This window comes from Cucurbitaria berberidis, assembly GCF_010015615.1.
Source record: "Cucurbitaria berberidis CBS 394.84 unplaced genomic scaffold K460scaffold_4, whole genome shotgun sequence".
In the NCBI taxonomy this organism is placed as follows: Eukaryota; Fungi; Ascomycota; class Dothideomycetes; order Pleosporales; family Cucurbitariaceae; genus Cucurbitaria; species Cucurbitaria berberidis.
This window is the reverse complement of record NW_024468938.1, coordinates 3,417,362-3,430,193: the sequence shown is the minus strand read 5'-3', so window position 1 is coordinate 3,430,193 and position 12,832 is coordinate 3,417,362. Positions and strand designations below refer to the sequence as shown.

At 46.0% G+C, this 12,832-nt stretch overlaps 5 protein-coding genes across 5 annotated transcripts; 3 read left to right on the top strand and 2 right to left on the bottom strand.

Annotated features, from left to right (window-relative positions):
* Positions 1-126: 126 nt before the first annotated feature.
* K460DRAFT_378975 (MFS general substrate transporter) lies at positions 127-1,847 on the bottom strand (the record flags this gene model as incomplete). The annotated part of the gene is made up of 6 exons (XM_040935127.1): positions 127-731; positions 801-1,089; positions 1,135-1,235; positions 1,281-1,377; positions 1,430-1,590; positions 1,667-1,847. The coding sequence occupies 6 exons, from the start codon at positions 1,845-1,847 to the stop codon at positions 127-129; spliced, it is 1,434 nt and encodes a 477-aa protein (XP_040786498.1).
* Positions 1,848-2,933: 1,086 nt separating this feature from the next.
* K460DRAFT_408252 (uncharacterized protein) lies at positions 2,934-3,843 on the top strand (the record flags this gene model as incomplete). Its single annotated transcript, XM_040937144.1, has 2 exons — positions 2,934-3,007; positions 3,066-3,843. 2 exons carry the CDS (start codon positions 2,934-2,936, stop codon positions 3,841-3,843), a joined length of 852 nt encoding a protein of 283 aa, XP_040786497.1.
* Positions 3,844-4,375: 532 nt separating this feature from the next.
* On the top strand, positions 4,376-4,902 carry K460DRAFT_368798 (uncharacterized protein). The gene is made up of 3 exons (XM_040933847.1): positions 4,376-4,420; positions 4,475-4,749; positions 4,804-4,902. Exons 2-3 carry the CDS (start codon positions 4,624-4,626, stop codon positions 4,837-4,839), a joined length of 162 nt encoding a protein of 53 aa, XP_040786496.1. The 5' UTR covers positions 4,376-4,420; positions 4,475-4,623; the 3' UTR covers positions 4,840-4,902.
* A 970-nt stretch (positions 4,903-5,872) lies between these two features.
* On the top strand, positions 5,873-6,833 carry K460DRAFT_397122 (uncharacterized protein; the record flags this gene model as incomplete). Its single annotated transcript, XM_040936140.1, has 2 exons — positions 5,873-6,390; positions 6,449-6,833. 2 exons carry the CDS (start codon positions 5,873-5,875, stop codon positions 6,831-6,833), a joined length of 903 nt encoding a protein of 300 aa, XP_040786495.1.
* A 417-nt stretch (positions 6,834-7,250) lies between these two features.
* Positions 7,251-8,898, bottom strand: K460DRAFT_154371 (peptidase C14). The gene is made up of 4 exons (XM_040926835.1): positions 8,460-8,898; positions 7,955-8,393; positions 7,727-7,896; positions 7,251-7,675 (listed from the first exon to the last, which is right to left on the bottom strand). Exons 1-4 carry the CDS (start codon positions 8,845-8,847, stop codon positions 7,650-7,652), a joined length of 1,023 nt encoding a protein of 340 aa, XP_040786494.1. The 5' UTR covers positions 8,848-8,898; the 3' UTR covers positions 7,251-7,649.
* Positions 8,899-12,832: the final 3,934 nt, after the last annotated feature.

The following is a 12,832-nucleotide window of genomic DNA, read 5'->3' as shown; positions in this document are numbered from 1 at the left end:
ACAGCTTGGGAAGTAAATATATCAATTTGAGACACATTTGCATTTCTCATCTTACGAATACATATTGTTATCCACAGTCTGCTCGTTTACTGCAAATATTTACGCCCTATCCTACTGAGATCTCACCTACGTAGTCAACCTAAAATGTGGATGGTCATCTCCTAGGTTGTCCGCATCCGGCTCTTGCAGTCTCGAATCTCTCTCGCCTCTCTCCCTTTTCCTGTTTTCAAAGTTCACAAGAAAGTACATGCCCGTACATGCGGCGCCGCAGATCCACAGCATCCCTAGACTGACTCCATATCCCGTCGGATACCGTGGGGCTTCACTCCCAAAGAAAACGTTACTAGCCACGATGCCGCCGAGATTCCCGAAGCCAACTTGCATGGCCGAACTGACAGAGCGCTTGTAATGTCCTGACACGAGGTTGGACATCCAGACTAGAAAAACTGGTTGGGTGATATAGCCACCGGGCACGATCAGGAAGAGCGCGAAGTACTTTACGCCTGGTGACAGATTGTGCTGGGCGAGGAGCATGATGTACCCAATCGATGCGACCACAAGACCAAAGATGCAGAACCAGTAGCGATGTCGCAGACGATCAGTTAAGTAGGCTGTTATGATCGCGGTTGCGGTGGCAACGATAAAGATTGGGATAGAGCGGACTTGAGCAGCAGAAGAAGTGAAGCCAAGTTCTTTAACAATTGTGGGAACGAAGAATGAACCTGCGTAGCCTGTATTGACGACTCCTAGAAGCAGCTTGTTAGCTGGTATCTGAATAGTAGAAGTGACTGATATCTTACCAAAGTATGCGGCAGTCCCCAAATAGATCTTGGGATCCGAAAAGATCCTCCTCGCAGCTCGCTTGTCCAGTCGATGCATAACCGCGTCGCCAGTATCAGAGCTCAGACGCGCGAGTAGGAGAGCTCTTTCGTCCTCGTTTAAGAATTTCGCCGTCTCTGGCCAATCTGTAACCCAAAACTTGGTAATGAGACCGAAAGCAACAGTCACGATGCCCTCGATGATGAAGATCCAGCGCCAGCCGCCATAGCCTGCAATGCCGTCCATTTTGGCGATGGCGAAGGCGAGTAGCTAGACAAGGTCAGCATACACCATTTAGGGCGATGGATCGCTTACTCCACCGAATGCCCCTGCGATGATGCTCGCCGTGAAGAACAGGGTTAGACGCCATTGAAGCTCGTAGCGCTTGTAGTACATGGAGATGAGGTAGACACAGCCTGTCTCGTCAGTGCTAACCTGCGTCTATAAAGCAGTCGACCTACCAGGAAACAGTCCAGCTTCGAACAAGCCAAGCAGGACGCGCATTGCTAACAGGCCCTCGTAGTTGTTTACCAATCCCATGCCAATGGTTGAGATGCCCTACTAGCGTTAACAAGGCAAACATGCGGAGCCTAGGCGAGGTAACACTTGCCCACAAGACCATAATGAGCGAGAGCCACGTCGAAGGCGCAAGCTTCTTCAGTACCAGATTTGATGGAACTTCGAAAAGAATGTAAGGTACAAAGAAGATGAACAGTGCTACATTGTACCTATGTGCTTTCGAACCAGTCATGTCAAGATCCTCGACAAGCCCTTGAATCTTTGCATTGCCTGGACGTATGTTAGTGCCATAGTTGTCATTCAAGATGAGGTTCTAGGATGGAAGTACCAATGTTTGTGCGATCGAGAAAGGCTAGCAGGAATAGAACGAATAGAGGCGGCAGGACACGGGCATCGCATTTACGCAGCAGTTTCTTCTCTGCGATAGGATCAATGTTGGACCCATGGGTGTCATTGATGGTCTCGATCTTTTCGTCTGGGAAGCTTGGTTTACTGATGTCGTGTGACATCGTCGTAGTGGCAGTGTCCAGCCAAATCCGTAAATACAAAGAAGTCAGGGTGACGACGTCGCAAGCGCAGCATAGTCGCACCCGCCATCCGAGGTCTTATACAGTGAGTAGGCATGACGCTTAGAGCTTGTGGGCGTTTGATTAGGCTCTAGCGCGCTCAGTCGTTGTTAAACTCCCGGTACACTCCCGGTTTTGCGGGGAAGGTCAATCCTGGGGCATGGAATACTACCGCACTCTTTCCGCTGCTTTCCTCCAACTTGTTGAGCTGGCCTGGCGTTGTCATTGTTGTGGATTTGATTGGTTTGGTTACAAAGGAAATACTTGGCACGCAATGGGAGCCATTAGTCGCTCTGAACCAAGCCTCATGCACGGAATACGGCCGCTACGAAGAGTTGATGTAGAGAGATGAACCTGTGCCCAGAATGCGGACCGTCAAGCATAGCGATTCATGAGAGACACCTAACGATTGGACGTAGACCGGGATACGGAAGGGTTGTATATAGTAACAATAGAAGAAGACTGTTTGAGATGGACCGAGGATCTGAGTGTTTTATCATGTTGAGGTTGCCGTGGGATGTCGTCAACCGACTCGGGGTGGGTGGATAGTTCGAAAGCGACTTCGCTTTGTCTCTCTTGCACTCGCGTGCATAGGAACACCTACGATTAGCATGGCGGAAAAAAGAGACATTGGAATAGAAATGTAGACATCTCGAAACGAAGTGAGCGAATCATGGTCCGCTAGGGTCGGGTACCGGTAGTCCCTGCATCGTTGCCAAGCTAACCGTCCAAACATCCATGGATGCACTTGATCGTGGGACGGCGACAAGAGCTACAATTATGCAAATCTCCCTTCACTGTGATACTCTTTACGCTACGATACTAGCAGCCAGAGAATTGAAACATCTTCCATTTGCGTGTCTGAGTCAGTCGCGATTGCATCCTTTGAAGTGCCGTGTTTAACGACGTCATTGTCACTGGGTCAGGCCTCCTTGTAACTTCCGATAACGTTGCACTTCCACCCCTTCTCCTGACCTCTCCACCCGCAGAGTATACCAAAGACTGTTTGGCCTGTATCACTCACTCGAAATGGCGACGAATGCACCGACTCTAATCAATCTACCGCCTCCGCCTTCGGATGTAGACACACCAGGCGAGGCACCGTAAGGCATCCCCCACTGGCGGGGTCTTTGATGTGTGACTGACAAGGTGTTTACCTAGGGGCACGCCAAACTCGACTACTACGTCCATGTCTGAACTCTCCACCGTCGCAATCAAAGACGGACACCGTGGACACTTTCCTCACCACCGCAATCCCGCGGATGCTGAGCGCGCCGATCGTATCTCGCGCCTGGCTGGCCTCGAGCGAGTCGCTGTCTCAGGTCGCACACCTCAAGGTCTTGGACCCGGAAGCGCGGCCAACCCACCGCCTGGCTACTTTGATGCGAACAACCAACCCCAAATCTTCCGCGAGCGCAGTACGGTCGGTAGTGCCAGTGCGACTGGGTCAGTTGGAGGTCGCACAACATGGGCAAGTGGCAGCGACGTTTATGAGCCGGACAGAATGAGCGAAGACCAAGATGTGGAGACGTCGAGCATGGGAGGCTTCAGTGACGAGGCTGTCTCTTTGGTCGGATTCGGCGAGGGGGCAAGAACGCCAGCTCGACAGCACAGCCAGATTGGTAGCCCTGCGATTGGGAAAGGCGCAGTGCCTGGACACTTGAGGGAGCAACTACCTGCAAGCCCAATGACGGGCGTCAGTGCTCCCTCCAGCTCAGGTACGACACAGACTACTTCCAGTATAGAGCAGCAGAAGAACGATGCACGAGTAATCGATGGCATGACGTACGATGACAACATTATCGACACAGCTAACCAGACACCCCCAGTGTCTACCCAGGGCCGTGATGGAGACTCGACCTCAGAGCAAGCCATCCGCGAGCGCATGCGGCAACGCCAGGCTGGTCCGGATGTCATGGACTATGAGCAGCAGAAGTAGACATAGGAAGAAGAGCATTTAGTTGCTCACTTGCAGTTCAAATTGGCGTTATGGGAGGAGTATTTGGGTCGAGACAGACCGTGCTGCTGCGATCGACGAATAAGTTCAAAGGGATAGGGAGGAAAGACTGAAAATATCCAGACTGGGAGCTATTTACGATGCTCTTATGATAAAAGAAGACATTACAATTACAACGATCGTCTTATTGAGCAGCTGATACGCTACCTTGTTGAAATAATTACGTCCATTGCAGAAGGGATCTACCAGATCTGGCTGATCAAATGCGTTATATGCTGTTCTGTCGAATACTCGTGCTGCTGGGAGTGCACCAGGAGAACAGCCACAGGGCTTAGCCAGATAGATTTTATTTCATTTTCAAAACCTAAATGGAGACGCCGATTGCATCATGCTGCCCGGTGGTGAGGCACGTGTCCTAGCGTCGCGCCAAGCCGGAGAACTCTTAGCGCCGTTTGCAACTCGCTTACACCACACTCGGGCGGAAATTCAGTCTATCGCAAAGGCAGCTCTTCGTCAAACCACCCAGGCAATTCGACACGCAAATCCGTCGCCATGGCCAGTACGTTCACAATACCAGGTGTAATCCACAAACTCTGCTGACAGGATCCCACAGAATCAAAGAACTCGTCTCAGCACAACCAGTCCAAGAAGAATCACAGGAACGGGTATGCATCCCTCCACCTTCCATCGAACGCGCACGACTACCGCCGATGATTCACATCCGTCCGCGCTACACGGCTGGCATACACTTGTTGGAACACGATGACTGATATTTGGCCCTGCAGTATCAAGAAGCCCAAGACACACAGATACCCCTCGCTCAAGGGCACCGACCCCAAGTTCCGCAGGAACCATAGGCATGCTCTTCACGGCACCATGCGCGCTCTGGTGCGTACCTACGATACACGACACAATCAACGCCATCCGCTAACAACGATGCAGAAGGAGGTCAAGGAGGGCAAGCGCGACTCGGCATAAAGGACGAACGATTACGAGCGAGCGACGAGGGTGGTTTTCGGTTCCTTCATGAGACATCTGGTCGGCGTCAATGGCATTCGGACTTTCTATGACGGTTTCGAGCTCAGAGGTGGGAGCGGGTTACAACAGCCATAGGCATGAGATGCGGCAATGAATAAGTCAAAAGCCAGCCCCGGTCCATTACCGCGCGGATCGACCGAGTGATGCATTGCAAGCGCGCAAGTGTAGAACTTGTTTGCGTAGTTGATACGAGTAGACGAGGTGCAAACCGCGCTACCCAGCCATATTGTGTACAGCAATAAGAGCTCTCCATGCTCGACCTGCTGAAGGAATATCTAAGTGGCAAGATCGATATTCCCCATCATTACCAAACACACTACTCTTTACCTCCGTAGGGTAAGTGTGCATGAAGATGGGGTTACATTTCTTCTATTAACGGCAAGCTTATAAACGGTTCGGACCGTAACTGGTCTCGTCGGCTGCATATTGCACATTGCAATTCCATCGTGGCATCTACGTATTATGAAACAGTCATAGATGAATATATCCCATTACCGGCTGACCCTTCTAGTGGACTTGATCAAATGGTGATTTTCTTTGAAGGTGCAGCAGGTCGCCGAGCTCTGGTAGCCAGCGGGGTACACAGCTTTGCAACTTCAGCAATAGCCTTTTACTCTTTCAAAAGCCGCCATCCCACCCTTCAACCTCTCGGGAGGTGATGCAAGAGCGTCCTCCACTGGAAATTACTCGAAAACTTCCTGCACGCTCTTGCACCGCTCACCGCGGAGAGTATAGTGGAAGGTGGGCTGAAGGCGTCCGGTTCCTGTCCATCCTGCACAGCCCTGCTTGGGTCTGATTACCTAGCAACTACACACCCTGCAGTAGCCGTCATCTTAGTCTTTCGTTATAGCGAAGGTCTCACAGCCTTGCCTTCTTTTCAGTACATATCTCCCCTCCTCTAGCCCGCCAACGCTCCAGATACCGCATATTCACGCCCTCCACCCACGTCGTGACAGAGCAACTGCCACCCAAGATGGCTACCCAAGCCCACTGCGCATACTGCTTTGAAAGCCTATCTGCAAGCCTCGAAAAGAGACCAGCTCTCTCCTTCCGTCAGGTGGAAGCGCTATGGAAGAAGTACAACACCGACCCCACCACGACGGAACCCAGCGACGAGGTCTCAGTCCCAGAAGACTCTGAAACCGACTCATCCTCGTTCTCACCCGCCCCAGTAGACGCTTCCTACAAGCCTGCCGCCATATCGCGCCTCCTTGTGCCCTCGCCCTCTACAGCAAGCTCCTCAAGTTTACAGAGCGCGAGTTCAACACCAAGCGGGATTAGCGAAGCGAGTAGCGCGACAAGCAAGAGTAGCAGTCGGAGTAGTTTCTTCTCGCGGCTGCAGAAGGCGGAGCAAGAGACTGTGGAGGATCACCCGCTGTTCGTGACCTGGAACACTGTGACGAAGAGCGGGGAGAAACGGCTGAGGGGGTGTATCGGCACGTTTGAAGCGCAGGAGTTGGATGAGGGGTTGAGGAGTTATGCTCTGACTTCGTACGTACTCTGCCATACTACTACAGGTTGATTTGAGCTAATCAATCTGCATTTACAGTGCCTTTGACGACACGCGTTTCTCCCCCATCACGGCCCGTGAACTTCCCACCCTCGAATGCGCTGTAACCCTCCTCACCAACTTCGAGCCCGCCTCCTCTCCTCTCGACTGGACCATCGGCACACACGGCTTGCGCATATCCTTCAGTTACCATGGCCGCCGCTACGGATCTACCTACCTCCCGGATGTTGCGCGGGAGCAAGGGTGGACCAAGGAGGAAACGCTGGTGAGCTTGATGCGGAAGGCAGGATGGAGTGGACGAAAGGATGATTGGCGCAAAGTCGAGTTGAACGTTGTGCGGTATCAGGGGAAGAAGGTTGCGCTAGGGCATAGAGAGTGGCAGGAGTGGAGGGACTGGGCTGACGAGGAGATGGCTGACTGCTAGCACACACACACACACACATACATATGCATGCAAGTGTAGCATAGTTGGCCCCCTTGCGATGGGTGAGCAGGTACTGTCTGGTTTCTTGCTCTTTTGATTACTGGGAGTTATAGACGGGTTCATGATTTCCCATGGATTTACGACATACGACGGGAAGATATCCACGGATTGGCACGGCGTCTTGCAGGTTGTTTGAAAGGGAGTTTCGGGAGCATACCCCCCTACATACGCCAAATATCCCTCTTATACACCAACTTCTGGTACCTCTATACGCAACAAGAGTACGCTACATTTGAACACGATGTAACAACGATCGCAGAGATTGGATATAGGCGGATATTTGTGCAAGAGGGATAGTGTGGCTATTGTAGTTCTGATTTCGCAAGGATATCTGGCATAGTACTACTAGAAGATGAGAGGTTTGCCATTGTGGTATTGTTAGCTTACAAGAGACAACAACGGACGAGTACGTGTAACTCAATTTACCCTTGATGACCGACTCATGGTGCACGCACCGCCAATGAAATGGTTGTTGGTGCAGACAGTAGTAGTGAGTAGGTGAACATTCAACTTAGTTCTGTTTTAAAAAAAAACGGCCCAATAGCAACTGAGTGCCGCAGCAACACGCTTGGAAGTTCCACCACAAGTAATTACAAGAACAGGTATACACAATCATCAACAGTTGTGATAGAAGTGCCCATTTTGTAGACCCTTTCCTATACAACAGTGCCTGATATCAATCAAACAATGAACCTTTCCCAATCCCAATCCCATATCCTCGTCCATTCATTGTTCATCATCTTTACACACTTGCATTTACATGACGTACAAGATGTCGACATCTGTCGTTGTTAGCATTCGGGTTGTTCACAAGGGTGGAAGGAGTGCCTTACTCAAAGGATGACTGCAGCTCAACTGCGGCTTCTGCTGGTATTTGCCCTCGAGTTCGTCACGGATGCTGTTTAGCAGCTGAACGTAGCTCTGGTTGGGGTTCTTGCGGAGCGCGGTGATGAAGGCCCAGGACATGGCGCCCGTGGCTTCGCCGCCAATGCTTGCGTCGGCCCTAAAAGGTCCTGTTAGAATTTCCCAGCTCAAAGGTTCAAGATGCAGATTATACTTACGACGTCTGCGTATCCTTGCTTCCACTCCACATGATCACGTCCGCAGGGCTGGTCTTGGTCTTCAAGTTCTTCTTGTACACCTCATCTCCCGAGACCGCCTTCTTGAAAAGGCTCGTCGCGCTCCCCAGCATACTGCCAATGTCGCCCTTGGCATAACTCGACACAATGCCCAACAAGCCTTGGCCAGCCTCCTTGGCAAGATTGGGCTCCTTGAGCACGCCCTGGGTGGAGTAGATGTAAGGCAGATCGAGCGCGGAGCCGGAGTGACACGAGTCGAAGATGGCCGTTAGACGAACACCGGGTTGCAGGGGGCTGACCATGATACGGTGCATCTCGTCGTCGACGATCTGGCCGGCAGTGCGGAAGTCGACGGGGTAGATTACTTCGTCATAGCCGTCGTCTTCGTCACCGTCCAAGTCTTTGGTCTGGCCGCCGTGTCCTATAATCGGTCAACTTCAACTCTGCCATGCCTGTTGGTCATCCGAGAAAGGGTATTGTTGCATACCTGAGTAGTGGAAGAACAACGAGTCATTCGGGCGTGCATCCTTGACTAGCCAATGCATCGCTCTTAAAATGTTCGCCTTGGACGGCTGGCTCATTGGGTTCTGCTGGTCGTCGGTCAGAGTGACCATATCCTCCCTCTTGTAACCAAAGAACTCGTTTAGATATGTGCTCATGTTCTTTACATCGTTGATGCACCCTCGAAGCTGGCCTTTTTGACCAAAGTAGTTGATACCGATAAGTAGCGCTTTCCGCCGGCCGTTGCAGGCCGAGTATTGAAACGAGTAGTCCTGGGGCGCGCCGTGGCCGAAGTTCTGTGCGCCCGTGGGCGGTGGTGCAGGGGCGTTGTGGTTTCCATGTGTCCATTGGTTGCTGTTGGCTGTGGGCATCATGCCTGGGCTAGCTGTCAGCTCCAAAGACTTCCTAGATCAAATGGTAGAGATGTACCTGGTCGAGCAGGCTGCTGTTGTGGCGGCGGCCCTTGGTTCTGAGGTGGACCATAATTGCCGTATTGCTGAGGTGGTGGACCCTATGCATGCGTCAGTCCTCAGGTCATTGCTTCTCGCCAACCCTAAGCGCTGCTGACCTGATTGTATCCATACTGTTGCGGGGGAGGCGTCGGTTGTCCGTAGTTCTGGTAAGGTGGTTGCGGGCTCTGGGGGGGTGGGTATCCGTATCCTTGTTGTGGAGGCCTGGGGCTTGTCAGCAAAGCATCAGTCAAGATTGAAGCTGAATTCACACTCACGGAGCACCATAGTTCTGCTGCGGCGGGTATCCTTGTGGGGGCGGGGCACCGTAACCATTCTGCGGAGGCGGGGCACCGTAGGCGTTCTGATGATACTGCTGGCCCGGATAGTAGGACATGGCGACTTGATTGTATAGTGTGTAGGGGAAGTGAAGTGGTTGCGCGTTCCGGCGGGAGGAGAAGCCGAGCAGTAGCCGCGGGCGGTCGACGTCCAAATGCGATTTGATCGAGTCTAGTTGCTGATCGTCTGAAGGAGTTTATCGCAACGCAGGATCGGGGGCGGTAGGTGGGTAAGAAAAGAAAGATGCACGAAGAAAGCTGTAGTCACGGATTACAGTGCGGCTGACTGCGGGCTACGTCGAAAGATTCGTAACGCGGGGTTGTTTGGTCGGTAGTACGTTCGTAAGCTCGTAAGGCTGAAGTCTGACACCGAACCGAGCGGAGCCTCGACGACAGGGACTAGTAGTCCTTTGTACTCTTTGCTATATCAAGTCACAGATAATAATTGTGAAAACATGTACGGGAAGGGAAGGAATACTGTAGATCTTAGAGGAGCTCAGGGGCATGCAGAAGAAGATGGAATAAGGCGGGAATAAAAAGGAATCATCACTCGGCTCGGGACGCGTCTAGGAAAGCGTGAGGTGTGGGTCCACCATGGCGTACAGCCGTCCAGCATCATCTTTGTCGTGGTAGATGAAGACTCGCAATGCCTAAAGGACCGAAGAAGCAATGCCTGTAATGCTCCAACACACCCGTCGACGCTGTCCTTCTCTATCATCATTTCTGTCAATACCCAGCCCAATTCTACGACTTGCCCCGTCCAAGACGGTTCATCTTCATCTCCACCAAACCCTACGTGTCTCCCTCCCGCTCCACACATGCATGACAGCATCCCAGTGCCGCATCTTGATTCGCTTCTGCCACCTCATTCGCTGACCTGCAATGCTTAATTTGGACTTTCATCATGGTTTTGGGCGTCGTCAAGCCTCGTCGTGGCTGACGTTCGCGTGGGATGCAGAGACGAAGCCTACGCGAAACGGCAACACCGAAACACACAAGCGTCAAGGTGCCACCGAGGATCCGCGCCATTTTCTACCTAATAAATTTCAAGCGTAGCTTCCGCCCTAATTATAAGTTTAAAGCCACGCGCCTTATGTGCTAGCCTAGTTACTGCTTAATATTTTTTTATTTCTATATAGCTTTATTAGCATTCTAATTTTAAAATAGCAACGCTATTAAATATAGTATAATTTAGTCTAAGTATAGAAGTTATTAGAAAAGCTATAAAAATAGCAAAATATTATATATAGCCTAGATTTAGTTGCAGGTAACATTGTTAGCGTAATATTTTTAAAAAATATATATATACTAAAAGTAAAGCTTTTTATAATAGCAAAAAAAAAAGCTATTTTAGCTAGTATTATATAATTTATAGTTAGTATAAGGCTTAATTTATATCTAGTTAGCAGTATTAAATATAAAAAAATATTTTAATATATTACACAGGCAAGTTAGTTGCTTAGTTAAGTTAGTTATAATACTAAAATTTTACTAAAATTAGTACTATACACGACAGTATAGTACTATAAAAAACTATAATAGTAAATTATAATAAACTAATTTATTTAAAAACTATTTTTACTTTTTGCTTATATATTTGCACGTTATACTTAGCTTTACTATAATATTTATAGCGCCTTTAAAAGGGCTTACCTGCTTTAATATACGCTTACTTTTTTACTTTTTTTCTATTACTACGCGCTTTAAACTTTTTTAGAATTATTAATTAAAAATTATTTTTTACTATAAAAGTTTTCTTTTTTTATACTTGCTTTTTTTTATGTAATTTTTATTATATAGTAGCTTTATTAGCTACTTAAAGCTTAGCAATTTTTTTTTATGCTAATATAAATTTATGCGCGACTATAGCTATACTTTTTAAAATTTTTTTAAAAACTTTAACTATTAAAGTAAAAAAACTATTTAAGTACTTTTAAATTTTTATTTTAATTAATATTAATTAAAATTTAAATTTTAAAGTATTGCTTAGTATTTTTAACTCCTAAAAACTATTTTTAATAGTAGGTAGTAATAAAATATATAATTAAATATTAAGCTTTAATATTATAGCTTTAAAATTAAAAAAAACTAGACTAGCGCTTTTAAAGCTACCTAAAATATTGCTTTTTATAATAGTAGTATTAAAAGCTAGTTTAAAATATAATAAAAATTTAATTTTAATAATATAGTTAATACTATTGCGCATTAGCTTTTTAGCTTAGTATTTATACGCCTTTTTTAAAAGCGCAAAATAACTTATATTAAGTAGCTATAGTAAGTGCAATAAATGTAAAAGTATATAAAAAGTAATAATTTTTTATTTTTTATAGTACTATTAGAATTAGACTAATATATAGTTCTTATAACTATTAATAATAAGCAGATAATAAATACTAATAACTTTTTTTTTAGTATGCTTATTAAAGTGCTTTAACTATTTAAAAATAAGCTTATTTATTATTTAGCTATTTTTAAAAACTGCAATAACTTAATTATAGGGCAGGCTATTTTTTTTATATTAAGCTAAAAGGTAGTTCTTACTTGCAAAAATAATAAAAAGTAAAATAGTTTACTTTAAAAATAGAGGCCTAAGCTGCTGTTGCAGCTATACAATTATTATAGACTAGCCTTAGGATTGTTCTATTCTAAGCGTAAATAATAGTATTATATACTTTAAGGAGGTACAGAGATTTCTAGCTACTTATATAAAAGTTTATTGCTAAAGTTTGCTAAAGTTTTTAATCTGCAAATACTAAGGCTTAAGCTAAAGCCTAAGCTATAATATACCCCCTTATTTCTAGAAAAAGTTCTCCCCCTTCTTTAGGCTTTAGGCTAGTTGTAATATTATTAGATTTTTATAATATTCTAGTATAGTTTTTTTTTAAAAAAGTTTTAGGTAGTTTTAAAGATTGTTAGCTTTTGCGCACTTATAATAATAGCTTATACTAAACTTAAATAAATTTTTAAGCAAGAACTTATAATTTTCTTTTTTTAGTTATTTTTTTTTAAAACTACTTTTATACGCCTTTTTTTTGCTTTTTTTTATACTTTTATTTTATAAGCTTTTTTTTTTATATTAGCTTTATAGTGCTGCTTATTTTTTTACTATAGCAACTTGCAACTTTGTTTTTAGCTTTTAATCTTTTGCTCTAAGTAGTAGTAGTAGCTTACTTAGCAGTAGTTATAGTAGTTTTAGCAGCTATTGCTAAAATATATGCTGTTTTTTTATATAGCGCTGTAATAGAGCTAATTTTTTTTTTAATTAAGTACTTTAGCTAAGCTAGTGCGCAAATTTAGGCAGTATATTACTAAAAGCAATTTTAATAATAAAAAACTTAAGGCGATGCTTACTTAAGGCTAAATATACACTAAGTATATTAGTATTATAAAAAAGTTTAATTATGCTAAATACTAAAATAGGCTTAATTAGTTATGCTCTGCTTACTACTAAAGTAAAAAAATATATAAGTATAAAAATGCTTTTTTTGCTACGCACTTTAACTTTTACTAGGCTTTTTAAGCTTAGTAAAACTACTATAATAAGTCTAACTTTAATAATAATTTATATATTA